Source organism: Telopea speciosissima, chromosome 11 (assembly GCF_018873765.1).
Source record: "Telopea speciosissima isolate NSW1024214 ecotype Mountain lineage chromosome 11, Tspe_v1, whole genome shotgun sequence".
In the NCBI taxonomy this organism is placed as follows: domain Eukaryota; kingdom Viridiplantae; phylum Streptophyta; class Magnoliopsida; order Proteales; family Proteaceae; genus Telopea; species Telopea speciosissima.
In genome coordinates, this window is record NC_057926.1 from 33388999 (window position 1) to 33405053 (window position 16055).

A 16055-nucleotide genomic window follows, 5' to 3' on the forward strand; every position below is an offset into this window, starting at 1 on the left:
ATGTCTCTAGGTCATGGTTTATTGGACATTCCCAAGCTCTCTGGTGAAAATTATAGAAGTTGGAATGAGGATTTGGAGGTCTATCTTTGCCTTAGGGACCTAGATCTTTGTCTGAGAGAGCCCAAGCTTGCAGATCTCACCCCAGCCAGTACTCAGGCTAAGAAGACTGAACATGAGAAGTGGGAAACTGCAACTAGGAAATGCATAAAGGTTATAAAGCATGCTATCCCAGAGATAATGAAAGATAGCATCACCATGAAGGCAACTGCAACTGAGTACTTGGAGGCCATTAGAGTAAAATTTGAATCTTCCAAGAAGGCTCAGTCAGGTGACTTGATGAGCAAGCTGACCACTGCCAAATTTGATGGAAATGGCAGTACTAGGGAACATCTTCTGGGACTCGTCGCCTTAGGAAACAAGATTAGAGAGCTGGAAATAAACTTTGATGACGACTTCCTAGTGACCATTGCACTCAATTCTCTCCCAGGGCAGTATAAGCACCTTCATGGCACCTACAATGCCTTAAAGGATAAATGGAGTATAGATGAGTTGATCACCATAGTTGGGCAGGAAGAGGCAAGAATGAACAGGGACAAGATTGAAAGTGCCAATCTCACACTGGGCAAGGGGTCCTCATCTGGTGGACCTCATAGGAATCACAGGGGGTTTTCAAAGAAAGGTAGATTTGCACCCTATCAGACTGGGCAGGGCAATAGAGGGCAACAGGGCAACAGAGACAACACAGGGCAGCAAGATTCAAATGGTGTTAAGTGTTTCTAGTGTAAGAAGAAGGGGCACATGGTTTGTATAGACTGAACTGTGTCTCCTCTTGGGTTATGAACATTGGCACTAAACGCTAACTAGTGGATGAGAAATCTCTTGTTCTTTGGCACAGAAGGTTAGGCCATATCTCTAGAAAGAGAATGGATAGGTTGATCAAGGAGAAGGTACTTGATGAGATGGATTTTCAGGACATAGAAATATGTATTGACTGTATAAAGGGGAAGATGACTTCTTCTACCAAGAAGGATGCATTTCATCACAGTGAGGCCCTAGATTTCATCCACACTGACATATGTGGACCTTTCCCAAATCCTGCATTTGGAGGCCGGCGTTACTTTATTACTTTCATAGATGACTAGTCCCGATACGGTTACATTTCCTTACTTTCTGAGAAAATAGATGCGTTGAACGCTTTTATGATCTTCAAGGCTGAGGTGGAACTCTAGTAGAAAGATAAAAATTGTCAGGTCTGATAGGGGTGGAGAATACTATGGCAGAGCTGGTGATACATGACAACTACTTGGACCTTTTGTCAAGTATCTACAGGAGCAGGGGATAGCTCCACAGTACTCCATGCCAGGCACACCACAACAAAATGGTGTAGTAGAGAGGAGAAATCATACTCTGAAAGATATGGTGCAAACCATGGTTAGTAATACTAGTCTTCCAGAGTCCTTATGGGGAGAAGCACTCAAAACTGCGGCCTACATTCTCAACAGAGTGCCAAGTAAGTCAGTAAGCAAGACTCCCTATGAACTGTGGACAGGTAAGAAGCCTAGCCTTGGCATCTTCGAGTTTGGGGTTGCCCTGTTGAGGCCAGACTCTTCAATCCACAGCGGAAAGTCTGGGACCCAAAAACTGTGAGCTGTTATTTTGTGGGGTACCCAGAAAGGTCTAAGGGCTATAGATTCTATTGCCCAGGTGCAGGGAATAGAATTGTGGAGACCACCCATGCCAAGTTTCTTGAGTCAGAAGGAGATCTCTTTGTTCCCTAGAACTTGAGATTTGATCAAGGATAGATTGGAACCTCTGGTGTGGCATCGGAGTCGAGCAGGCCCTTATTAATTGTAGATGGTGATTCTCACATGGATGTTGATGTGGATGTGCCTCCAGATCCTATTGTCCCTGCCACTATAGTTGTGGATGTGCCACTCCCTGAGATCGATGATCTGACACCAGTCGACACGGCTACTACTGCAGACCCTGAGCCTTTGAGGAGATCTACCAGGACTCGCAGGTCTACCATTCACTTAGATTATGTCACATATCTGAATGAGTGTGAGTTTGACATCAGTAAGGAGGAGGATCCTGTTACTTTTCTGCAGGCAATCAATAGTAGGGAGTCTGACAAATGGGTGAAAGCTATGAAGGAAGAGTTACAATCCATGCACAATAATGGTGTTTGGGAGTTGGTGGAGATTCCACAGGGCTGCAAAGCCATTGCATCAAAATGGGTCTTGAAGACCAAGACTGATTATGAGGGAAACATAGAACACTACAAGGCCAGACTTGTGGCAAAGGGCTTCACGCAGAGAGAGGGCATAGACTTCAAGGAGACCTTCTCCCCTGTATCTTCGAAAGACTCATTCAGAATAATCATGGCTATAGTAGCACACTTTGACCTTTAGCTACATCAGATGGATGTGAAGATTACTTTTTTGAATGGGGATCTAGTTGAGCAGGTCTACATGCGTCAGCCCGAGGGTTTTGAAGAGAAAGGGAAGGAGCATTAAGTTTGCAAACTAAAGAAATCACTGTATGGACTGAAACAGGCTTCGAGACAGTGGTACTTGAAGTTCGATCAAATAGTGACCTCTTTTATTTTTGTTGAGAATGCAATTGATAATTGCATCTACCTGAAGGCTACTAGGGGCAAGTTTATTTTCTTGGTATTCTATGTTGATGATATCCTTCTTGCCAGCAGTGATCTTGGTTTACTTCAGGAAACTAAGCTGTTTTGGTCCAATAACTTTGAGATGAAGGACATGGGTGAGAGCACCTATGTACTTGGCATCGAGATAAGTCGGGATAGAAAGCGAGGTCTTCTTGGTTTGTCATAGATGGCTTACATTGATAGAATTTTGAAGAGATTCAATATGTCCCAATGTTCTGGGAATGATGCACCCATCAGCAAAGGGGATAAGTTGAACAAGTAGCAGTGCCCGAAGAATAACCTTGAGAGAGATTCTATGAAAGACAAGCCTTATGCTTCAGCTGTTGGAAGCTTGATGTATGCACAAGTGTGCACTCGACTTGACATCGCCTTTGCAGTTAGCGTGCTTGGTAGGTTCCAGTCTGATGTTGGATTGGCTCATTGGATTGCTGCTAAGAAGGTAATGCGGTACTTACTGAGGACCAGGGATTTCAAGCTTGTCTACTGAAGAGATGAGAGACTTGAGGTGGTCGGTTACTCAGATTTAGATTTCAGTGGTTGCACTGATGACATGAAGTCAACCTCTGGATATGTCTTCTTGATGGGTGGAGGTGCAGTTTCATGGAAAAGTGTCAAACAAACGATTGTTGCTTCATCCACCATGCAGGCAGAGTTTATGGCATTGTTTGAGGCAACCAAGCAGGCAGTATGGCTGAGAAATTTCATTACAGAATTGAAGGTTGTTGACTCCATCTCCAAACCTTTGCGGCGCTGGTGTGACAACAACTCTGCAGTCATTTTCTCAAAGAACAACAAGAAGTCCAACAGCTCAAAGCACATTGAAATAAAATATCTTCTAGTCAGGGAGAAAGTGACTGAGGGAGAAGTTGATGTTGCACACATTCCTACTGAGAAGATGGTGGCTGATCCTCTCACCAAGGCTCTTTCTGTAGGAGTTTCCAGGGGTCATGTGACTTGTATGGGACTAGCAGAGTCTTTTGATATGCTTATTTAGTGGGAGTCTGTTTAGCAGAGTCTTTTGATATGCTTATTTAGTGGGAGTCTGTCCAGAGAATCATATTATGTGCATGTAGAACTAGAACAAGATTTATGAAAACCCCAAATTAGGGACACATTCCTTGTCTGAAATTTTTCTTGTTTTCTATCAATCTCTCACCTAACTTTGATTGATTATTCTAATTACTAGCATCGCTAATGGCCAAAATGAAATTCTCTCAAGCTAGTTTCTCTTAAAAAGAAAGTCATAATTTATGCACATGTTATGAGAAAAACGAACATGGGCTCATTTTCTTATATTATTCTACTTGGATTAAAGACTCAGAGAAAGGAAAAATCAGAGGTGGTCCATAATAACCGTCGCCAAATAGTGCCAGGCAGAGGCGGTTATATATATATGATCTCTTCTACATACTCCCATAAAAAGCGGCGATAATGTGGTATCACCATTAAATATAAGAAACAGGTCACTCCAGTTGCGGTTAAAACATTACCACTTTTAATTAGGACCAATCAAAAGCAGTAATTTAATGCCGCTGCTAACTCCTTATAAAATAGCGGCTGTAAAATATTACTATAGTTAAATGTATAATTACACATTCTCTTTCGTTGCAGTTAATGCTATTCCACTTTTAATTTGGACCAATCATAGGTGGTTTATAATAACCAGTGCCAAAGTGACAAATGGAGGTAGTATTGTATTACCACTGTAGGTTACTTATATATAGTGGCGGTAATATATTACCGTTCCTGAAATTTTCTATATAGTGATGTTTTTTTTTAACTGCTATTGAATAATGTGTATGGCAACAGTAAAAAATTATCGCCATTGTATACTCCACCTAAGTGGAGGCGCTGCCCCCTTTCTTGTAGTGGTTGGATCCTAAAAGTAACTTAAGAGATTCTTCCTCTCATACGGAAGAGATTTGCCTAGAATTTATTACATATATGAAATGGGATTATAGAATGTCATCTCATATATATATACACTAATAAATATGCTCGTGCAAATGCACGTGTAAGCATCTGTTAAATGTTGGAGAGCATATTATTTTGGTTGATAAGGTAATGAGACTTTCTCAAATGTGCAAAGAGAAATTTTGTATCGAGATTTTGTATCCATTGAAGACTACTTTCTTAAAATGAGCCAGATATTTTGGCAGAAGAGAAATTAGCTAAATAAAAATAAAAAAAATGGAAACTATGGGTTGAAAGAGAAAAATTTATATTTTAAGCCTTTCATAAATATTTTGAAATAATGTAAAATCAGAATCTTTATCATTTCCTTTTTGAACTGTTTATGGATTGCAATATTTATTGTTCCAATATGACATAATTCTCCGATTATTTCTAGATATTGTAACAACCAAAATTTCACAACATTTGTCCACATAAGGTCCAATAATGTTTGAGCCAATCAGGAACTGAGTTTTATATACTTCTATAAGAGAGAGAGAGAGAGAGAGAGAGAGAGAGAGAGAGCTCTAAGAGTTTATAGGGGATAGCATAGCACAAACAGTATCTAACAAAGACATCCTAAAGAAAAATATGCAGTAAGAATTATAAAATAACAAAGAATCTATAGTCAAAATTAAACAAGTTAGATAGACACAATTGTGTAAGCTACTAGGTTCTCTACATCATGAAATACCACTTCCTATGACACTACCATTGAAGTTAAAATGAAAATATAGATGAGGGACTTGGTGGATTCGAACCTCCATCCTCTTGAAGTATGAGTCATTTCTCACACCCCAAGTACTCTACCAATTGGGCTAAAGACCCATATTTAATACTTGTAAAATTAGGAAAAGAAGAATGCTATTAACAACCAAGATTAATTTGCGAAAAAAAACCCTACTTGCTTATTTTGCTGGTAACCATGCCATTACACCTAATCGAATACAGTTTAAGAATTTTAGCATATATCTTCTAAAGTCCACATACTGTTAAAAATTCAAGCCTAAATTGAAATAAAAGCAAAAGTATCACAAGTTAAATTGGAAACAGAGAATTTGAACCTGCAATTAGAAGTTAGTAAACAATATGACTAAAGTAGATAACTAACAATAGAGGAATATTCTACCAAGCCATGATCCTAGGGCAATGGGAAACATCAGTCTTCTTGCAATTTGCAATGGTGAGGTTTTCATATTACAGAAGAAAAGATTAAAGTACAAAAGAGAAGGTACTTCCAAATCCGTCGTCTTGTGTCCATGCATGCATATTTGTACACATATATCCTGGCCAAGTGAGGAGAAATCTGGTGCAACTTAAAGGCTTCAAAAGGAAAAGAGGAAGGCCTAGAAGAACAAAAAACCAAAGTGGTGTAAAATAATGAGAAAAAACATACAACTTAAATCAATATTCATCTATGTGATTGCTTCTTCTTTCTGTTTATTGTTTTCTTGCATCATGATTAGGTTTCATGTTCCTCCATAAAGCCACAAATTAATGCCAAATCAGCCACTTTCAAAGAAAACCTGTTGGATTCTTATCCTTCATCTTAATAAAAATGAAATAAAAAATTGGTGCAATAGGTTGATCTGTCAGTAGAGGAATAAGGCATTGTCAAGGTATCCATTGAAAGTAAGGTGTATTACCAAGACATCTGAACAATATATAATGTTAGTGTTATGCTCCATGGATTGAAAAGTTGGCAACCTAGTTTACCCTTGCTTGTGAAAGTTAAGGCTTTACTCTGGCCATAAGGACTAGAAGCCAAAAGAAGCCTGTGTGGTTTATAAGGATTTTGTGCAATAGTCCAATACATGAGGCACAAACACAAATTAACTTTTCTCCCTCAAAGAAGACCAAATACATGGACACAATGACATATAGACAAAGACCTTAAACTATTCTCTTTCAAATGAAATTATCTTTTCTCCAAAGCATCAGTTCTTGGATACAATACAACTAAAGAAACACCCCCATTCTGAGAATATAAGTTAAGATAGTTACAAAAGTTGTATCAATTTATCCATTCACATATGAGGATGCCTTGTACATCGAACTATTCAATTGACTATTTTGCCTTACTTTTTAATTTTCCCAAATTACCAGTTCAGTACCCTGATTCATGGCCCAAATCCTTAGAATTCTCTCTCTCTAAGCTCCATAAAACCAGCAATTTTTTCAAAAAAAAAAAGAAAAAAAAAAGAAGACTATGCACAACCATGAATTTATGAAATCTTGAACCTTTCTCCATAAAATCTAAAGAGAAGAGACACGGACAAAACCATTTTTTTTTTAAATGAATTTGAACCTTCTTAGACCTTAAAATTATGAAATCTATACCATTTAATGCGAAAGTAGTTAAGGAATGATAAGAAAGAAAAAGTTAAGAAGAACATTTTCTACCACCCTGGGTGAAGGAAAAGTACACCCAACTAGGATCATTATTATTCGTCTTACTGTATGGAGTCATTAATGTTTCCTACTATACGAAGTCGATAATTCTACCTTTGTCGTGGTTGAAGGGAAATTGCCTCTAAACTCACAGGCTTGGCCTGGTTAATTGGTTGGTCTCGATTTAGGCCCAAGCAACAATATATGCCAAGAGAAATCGACTGAACCAGACTGATCTACACCCTTAAAGGAAGGAGAAACTAAGGTGGAAAGGCCTAATAGAAGTAGATCAGAGTTGCCTTTTTATACTCACCAGGATTGGATGCATGGTTCAAAAACGACCCATCATAAGATAGAGAGATCCACAGATCTATGATAAGCTGAAGGAAAAAAAAAAAAAAAAACAAATCATACCTTAAATCTCCCATTGTTACTTATGGATAGCGCCAGCTACGAGCAAATGGAGGAGGCATGCTATTACCATGCAAGATCAAAGTTAACAAAGAATATCAAAAGAGTTAAATAATAAGATATATTAACACTGAAATTGATCAGAATCAAAGCTACCCTAACATTTATGACTGTGAGGCCATCTAACCATCATATGTATATATTCACATCACACATGAGATCCTACGCCCAAAAAAAAAAACCCTAAAAGAGTGGGTGGAGAGAGAGAGAGAGAGAGAGAGAGAGAGAGAGAAGTATACATGAAACTGTATAGTGAGGGTGTAGGAGGAAAAAGAAGAAGGTATCAAAGTGAAGGTGAGAGAGAGGGAACATTATCAAGAAAAAAATAATTATATTAGATAAAAATAAATCAAATCACATTTTTTCATCGAAGATGAGTGATGGCTATTATAGTTCATCCAATGTCGAGCTAACCACATGGACGTTAGAATCCTTAAAAAGACTAAAGACTTACAGGGGTGTAGGTACATCTGAAACTATTGTTTAGACCCTCATTACTTCGAGGGTTAAAGCACGAAACGAATACATGGAAAACCAAAACAGAAAACCCAATATAGTATGCAAAATTTTGAGACATTTAATTTAAGAGAAAACCCTTATTTCAATAAGAAGATATTCTGATTGAAGATATTCTGATGTTTAGTAATAAGAAGAAATCTGTTGATCAAAAGACAAACGACAATATGATTTTCCAAAGTTTTAAGAATTTGATGAGGACGAAAATCATAGGGTAAAAACTAGATGCCTTTATTATAGTATCTCAATAAAACCATAATTACGTTGGAAGAAGAAAAACAAACTACGATCACAAAAGGGCCTAGGGAAAAAAGTAAAACATAACATACCCTTCTATAAACTAGATGCAACCTTGGACCTGGACCATGAAGCTGATAAAGTGAAAGCCGCCACCTCACACCCCAAGGTTCTTCGAAAGTCAGCTCGGATCAAGGAGATGCGTGCCAGGCATGGTCAGCCCCTGCAAGGATAGGCCATTCACTCCTTATCTTCCCAATATTTAAGGAAAGAAGTTGCACCTAAGGGAGGGAAGATTTGGATTGATTTGGAGTTATCTCAGTTGCTAAATAAATTATTACTAAATAAATAAAGGATCAATCAACTAACTAGTATATTGGGCTGATTGAAGATTGGGTTGAAGATTGGATTTCTGAGTGAGAGTTTATGGGGCTGATTGAAGAGAAGATTGGATTTTGATTGAAGTATTTTTGGCTGATTAGATATTCTGGTTGAAGTATATTTGGCTGATTGAAGATTAGAGTTTGGAATCTTTTCTTTTTTTCTTTTTTTCTTCCTTATTCATACTCAGTTCTAAGTCTATATATGTAATCCTCCATGATTGAATGAAGGAAGATTATGAAGTTTAATGAAAATTGCTCAGTTGGGTATTTGGAACTCTCAATTGGAGTTTCCGTTGCAATTTTGATTTTCTTGTTCGATTGATCAACTCCTGGTCATGTAGGGAACGTGATTTCGATTCTCGCAATCCGTAACTTCCAATGAGGTTGCATTATTTGGTTATTAGAGCCTAGGATTGCGAGAGCAAAAGACTGTAATGGTGCCTCGACGAGCTACCCTTACCGTCCTTGTCGAGAATATCAATGCAAGAGAGAAGAAAAGTTGCGTCTTCAGCAAGAAATTGCTAATCTGCGTCTCGAGAATGAAGCGTTGAGGAAAGCTTCGCAACATCTGATTCCGAATGAGGAGACATTTGCTGCTTACTCTTTGTCTTCAAAGAGTCGATAATCTGTTTGAATGAGGAGTACTCATCGACACAGCTATCCCGATTGGACTCCACGAATATGGGATATGACCTTCAATGACAATGAACCGGAAACTACAAGTTTGGCTTCACAAATCGACATTGAAGGTGATCGATGTCACCCAGGTTGATTTGATAAAACTTCCCTAGTTTGATGAGTACCAAGATGAGTGTGTCGACGAACATGATGGTTTTGAAAACCTTGAACCTGATTCTATTTTAGAAGTACTACATGGTGAGACAACATCATTAAATGAAATGATGAACACGACACCATATTAAGATCCATATTTGGAGCCATTGCAAGTGTGTAACTTTCTTTACTTATCGTTGACGATGTAGCAAAAAAGATGAATGGAGACACGTTCCAGTGAATCAACATTGCTAGTACATATGATGATCCGTATTTGGATGTTATTTCTTTTCCGTCACTAAATCAATTTGTTCAAGGTATAAGCATCATCAACAAACCATATTTTAATCATTCATTTATTCGAACCATGAATACATCAATTGCTATCATCATCAAATGTGAAGTCGAGTTGCAAATTCTGGTATATTCAATTAGAGATATCACCAATAACTTTGCTTGGTTTTCGGTTCTCGGTGGGGCGACAACCATCATTGATCGGGGCAAGAATTCAAGGACGAATTCTTTTCAACCAGGAGGGAATGATGCAACCCTGGACCTGGACCATGAAGCTAACAAAGTGAAAGCTGCCACCTCACACCCCAAGGTTCTTCGAAGGTTGGCCCAGGTCAAGGAGAGGCGTGCCAGGCATGGTCAGCGCCTGCATGGATAGCCCATTCACTCCTTATCTTCCCAATATTTTTAAGGAAAGAAATTGCACCTAATAGAGGGAAGATTTGGAGTTATCTCAGTTGCTAAATAAATTATTACTAAATAAATAAAGGATTAATCAGCTAACTAGTATATTGGGTTGATTGAAGATTGGATTTCAAAGTGAGAGTATATGGGGCTGATTGAAGAGAAGATTGGATTCGGATTGAAGAATTTTTGGTTGATTGGAGATTCTGATTGAAGTATTTTTGGCTGATTGAAGATTAGAGATTTGAATATTTTCTTTCTTTTCTTTTTTTTCCTTCCTTATTCATACTCAGCCCAAGTCTATATATGTAATCCTCCATGATTGAATGAAGGCAGATTATGAAGTTTGATGAAAATCGCTAAGTTGAATATTTGGAACCCACAATTGGAGTTTCCGTTGCAATTTTGATTTTCTTGTTCGAGTGATCAACTCCTGGTCACGTAGGGAACGTGATTTCGATTCTCCCGATCCGTGCTTCCAATTAGGTTGCATTAAAACTCAACCCTCGTCCCCCTTTCTTCTCGGCAATCAAGTAGTACCAACTAACCCTTCAATCCGCTTCTGTAAGTCCTCTAGGACTTTAGATCTTGTGTGTATATATATATATATCATGGAGAAAAGGTTAAGATGATATTTTTGATAAATCCAATTATTAATGAGGGCAGATTATCTAGATGTACTATCTAGAGAGGTATCTCATGATTGATACTTTAAGGCCTTTAATTATTGGAAAGTTATAATATTACCCTAAAATTGGTACTACTTTACTACATAAACCACACAATATTTATTTTTAGTAAGAGAGGGTTCCACACATCAGCAGTAGGGGAGGGGGAATCTCCCATGGCACACCAATGGTACTTTGGGGAATGGTATAATCCAAATGGGGCCCACATAGTTAGTAGATGAGAGAGAAAATAAAATAAAACAATATGAGAGTGCATACAGTACATTGGCTACGAGGAAATTTTTTTCCCTCTAATTAATGAAAACCCAAAACAAATATGGACATTACAAAGTTACCCAAAACAATGGCCACTATACGTATCCTTTTGTATACCTATGATTTAGTAAAGTGAGTCCTGATAATCTAGCTACAAAGTCCTATTGTGCCATTCATGTTGCGAACACAACATTGGCGACTATAGACATTGAATCTTGTCACCATAAAACACACTCCAAATGATGACATTTTGAGCTTAACATTGCTCCCAGAGGTTTCTCGGTAGAAAATGATCATTTTACCCTTATTGTGACTTGGGTGCCCAAACCTTATCAGAAATGGCTGAAACTTATGGAAAAGCTTTGTTTTATCATTTTCAGGAAAATCAAGATTTTTGTGCAAAGAGGACACTATTGGCCATCATTTCATCAAAATACATTGCTGCGGTCCCCTACTTTGGGCATAGTTTTTGACTACGTTTCTAGTTAAATTTGTGGTTGATCCCCACACCATTGGATATTAAGCTCAAATACATTTCTAACAACGTATGGATCATCAAAATTCGATGGTTTGATCTCCAGAAATTGCTGTCCAAACATCAGTAAAAAAGCAACATTTTTGGGCTCCTCTTTTTGACTTGGTTAGAAAGAGATTGGAATGGTGGAAATCTCGTTTCCTTTCATTTGTTGGTCATCTTCAATTAATTGTTTCGGTTCTTTAGGGAGGAGATATATACTGGTTGGGATTATTTGGATTGCCTGGTTTTATCATCAAAAAGCTGGAGTCAATGTTTTCAAATTTTTTATGGTCGGGGTCTTCTTTGGAGAGGAAAATGAGGGTGGATTAGGGCTTAGGTGCATCAAATATATGAATATAGCAGATATTATAAAAATGATTTGGTGGGTCGCATCCAAAAAGACTCACTTTGGGTGAAGTGGGTTTGGAATAGATAATTGCGAGGGGATTCTATATGGACTGTCCAACCTACTCAGAATTGCTCTTGGGTTTGGCGGAAGATGATGAAGTATCGGGTTCGGGTGGAACCTTTTATTCACCACATTATAGGGATTAGCTCAGGTACATTTCTTTGGTTGGATCCTTGGCACCCTACTAGGGTACTCTTTAATAGATTTGGGGATCGTATCAGGTCTGATACAGGGTCTCTTAGATTGGCTTTGGTGCAATCTATTCTAGTGGATGGAATGTGGGTCCATGGCCATCCCACTTCCTTGTCTCTCAGGTTGGTTTGGGGGCAATTGGACAAAATTAGAAGACTTAATCTCCTTTAAGAAGATTCTATCTTGTGGGCTGCCTCCCCTACAAGGTCCTTCTCTACAAAATCTGCTTAGAGTTTGGTGAGATCATCTTTTCCACAGGTTGATTGGGTAGGTTCGATATGGTTTGGCAATTGTTTTCCTAGGCATTCAATAACAACATGGAGATGCTTGAAAGATAGGCTCCCAACCAAAGATCAACTCAGGAAACGCTAGAAGATGGTTGCTCTGTATTGTGTTTTTTGTTGGGCAGGATTGGAGAATAGAGACTATTTATTTTTTGACTGCTCCTTTACTAGAAAAGTATGGGGAGATATTTTGAGTCTTTTCTCTCCAGCTAGAAGGCCAGGAGCTGGTATTCTTATAGAAGCAAAGTGGATCACCAAGACTTTGAAGGGAGATTTGATTGGGTGCATCGCTAAATTGGCTTTTTGTGCGACAGTTGCGCATATCTGGAAGGAGAGAAATTTTTGTCTTTTCAAAACTAAAATGAAGACTATGCCTTGCCTTATTAGAGCTATCAAAGCGGACGTCCAGGATCGGTGTAGAGCGGATATCCCCAAGGGGGAAAAATCTCCCAGGAATATGTTCTCAGTTCAGAAATGGGAAGTGTGAAACTAAATTAAATCATCCACAACACCCAGGGTTAAACGAAATCCATCTAAGTCTAATTTAAGTCATATAGTCATCCATCAAGTATATGAAATTAAAATACCTATAAAATTACACCAAATATTGCCTTCCAAAATTCAAACTTCTCTTGCTTCTATCTCAAAATACCACCACCACAAAAGTATCCTCCGTACCATCTCTACCCAAAGATCTAACTACTTCCAAGTGCTCTAATCATAAATTTGAAAAATTCAATAGTAACAGGGGTAAGTAGCTAATCACATACCAATGAGGAAGTTTGGGTGAAACAAGACCTCCATTACTTGCCCAGGCCTTAGAGAATTCCCTAGATCCTGATGTTGCCATGAGAGAGGGCTTCAAGTTCCTATTCTGTAGTGCGAAGGATGTAATACGTTGCTTTGAAGGATTTCATTTCAAGCCAATCAATGTTCAAAGACTATTTACCAAAAAAAAAAAAAAAGGTTCAAAGACTTGCTTTGTTGATCTAAAAGATTTCCAAGCTTGCATTTAGGGTTTTCTTGTGAGAAATCCGAAATCTTTGCTAGTGCAATAGGCGATTATGGTATTCAAGAAGCAGTCTACAACTTGAGTTGACCGTTTTTCCCAAATTCTATTTTTAAATTAATTTTGATTTAAAAAATAAAAGCAATCCTACCATGTATTAATAGAAAATTGTTCCATTCTTCACTCCCTCCCCTTTACCTTCTATATTCAGCGATGGGCAGATCACCGACAACAGTAGATAGAAATAAGCATCATCTCCCATCTCTACCGGCAAATAGTTCTCAATTTCTCATAGGGCTCGAGACCAGGGGCTGGGAATATGAGTTTTACATGTTTCTGGCTGCGGGGCATCAACCATCGATGAAGATAACGATGGAAGCAGTAGAGGAAAATAACTGAATGAATGATTGGCTAGAGAATAGAGAGAGAGAGAGAGAGAGAGAGAGAGAGAGAGAGAGAGTTTAGACTCAGTGAGTTTCTATTTGAATCGATAAAAATACCTAGTCACATGAGACATGGACCGAGTTTGGTCATTTTATATACTAGGTGAGTCTACACGACTCTTGACTAGGTTTTACTATATTTTGACTCGACTCGGGTGACTTGCCCGAGTAAAAAACCTGGTTTTTTAATTATGGTCACTATTAAAACAAAGAAGAATGGATATCGACCATTACCTCCGTAGCATGATATCCGCAACGCAGCGGAAGAGGATCGAGACGACTTTTGATTGACGGCTAAACGAACAACGAAGCGACTTCCTCGCGGTGGTGCACTCGATAGGTGATCGACAGAAATTGATCGTCCACACTCCAAGTCCAGAGGCAATGATGGAAGCCTCTTGACAACACAACCACACTCAATGGGAGAAAGATAGTGAGAGCCGAGAGACGACAGAGAGAGACGTGGGAATTAGGAAGAGGAGGGGCAACGTCTGAAGCTATATATATGTCAGCCCCCTCTCACTCAATATATAAATAGAATAGGGGGACCACCATGTGGCCCCCTTCCTCTAACCCTAACCCTAGCCCTAGTGGGCCCTCTTGACCCACAGCTGCCCCAAGTGGGTGCGGGTATGGGCCTCGAGTCCAAACCCGATTTGGTTACATCTCTCACTCGCCCACATAGAGCGGACATACTTAATCGCTCATCTAAGAAAAAGAAGAGAGTGAAAATAGTAAAAATATTCCAACATTTTTATTTTCTTATATTGTCCTTTCAATAGAGTTTTGTGATAAAAAAAAAAAAATTCAATAACACATGCTACATATATCTAATATTATAATAAGACACTAATTTCAATCACATGAGATATGCTTCCCTTTTTTTTTTTATATCACAAAACTTGTATAAGAAAATATTATAACACATGCTACATATATCTAATAATATTATAATAAGCTAACACATGCTACATTTGCTCTTCTTTTTTTAGAATAAATGTTGTAAAAATATTCCAACATTTTTATTTTCTTATATTGGCCTTTTAGCTCAGTTGGTTAGAGCGTCATGCTAATCACGCGAAGGTTGCAGAGACTTGCATGGGCCAAATTTATTTTGATTTTTTTTTTTTTGTTTCTAAAAAAAAATTTCAAGCAAAATTCTAACATTTTGTATTGATTTTATGTGGAAACTTTCTTCTTTTTTGTGCATGACTCTTAACTAAAAACAGATAAAGGCAACAAAAGAAAATGAATTAAAACATAACCTCTTAATTGACCATTGTTGCATTCTTCTATCAAAAAATGTTGAGTGAAAATGTATCCAACACAAGTAGAAGTTGTCAAAGTTTTGTTCACAATAATAAAGTACTATTTAATCAAATCTTAGATTGTATGTAAGGAAATTTTTCTCTTGTGGTGTTTTTAAAAAAAATATATTCCAACATAATTTTTATATATTGGCCTATTAGCTCAGTTGGTTAGAGCGTCGTGCTAATAACGCGAAGGTCGCAGGTTCGAGACCTGCATGGGCCAAGTTTATTTTGATGTTGTCTTTAAAACTTTCTTCTGTTTTTTACAGTCTACCTAAAATAAGGGCATAATTGGTTGAAAATTTTGGTTTTAAAACTTTCTTCTATTTTTTACGGTCTACCTAAAATAAGGGCATAATTGGTTGAAAATTCACTGGTAGTGCAACGGAGTATGGATGGATTGAGAATCTTGTTGGTTAGACCAGGTCGTATCTTCTTTTAAGACTGAGATCAGACTTCACCAACAATCCTTCATCATCTTTGTTCCTTCACTACTAACAACTAGGAGTGCCGATACGCTAGCACAACTAGGAGTGCCGATAGTAGTGTGCTAGGGCTAGCAGAGTGTCTAAACAAGAAAAAGATGAGAGAGTGAATGTAGTAAGATTATTCCAACATTTTTATTTTCTTATATTATCCTTTCAACACAGTTTTGTGATTAAAAAATAAAAAAACCGTAACACATATTACATATATCCAATATTGTAATAAGGCAGTGCGTCATGAAAACCTCCGTCACAGGGTTCGCCCAAGGATGAGCCCGCAAAAACCGAGTGAGCACAAGAGAGCCAATGTGGCTCCGGCCAAGGACTCTCCGATGCTTAAGTTAGGCCTCTAGTGCAATAGCGT

At 38.1% G+C, this 16055-nt stretch overlaps 1 protein-coding gene and 1 non-coding gene across 2 annotated transcripts; both read left to right on the plus strand.

Annotated features, from left to right (window-relative positions):
• Positions 1-780, plus strand: LOC122644982. Its single transcript, XM_043838337.1, has one exon. The coding sequence runs from the start codon at positions 1-3 to the stop codon at positions 778-780; it is 780 nt and encodes a 259-aa protein (XP_043694272.1).
• A 14575-nt stretch (positions 781-15355) lies between these two features.
• On the plus strand, positions 15356-15429 carry TRNAI-AAU. Its single transcript has one exon. It is a non-coding gene; the product is annotated as a tRNA-Ile (tRNA).
• The last annotated feature ends 626 nt before the right edge of the window (positions 15430-16055 follow it).

Excerpts from the sequence above, each read along its gene's own strand:
- LOC122644982 (XM_043838337.1), top strand. The coding sequence starts at position 1 with ATGTCTCTAGGTCATGGTTTATTGGACATTCCCAAGCTCTCTGGTGAA.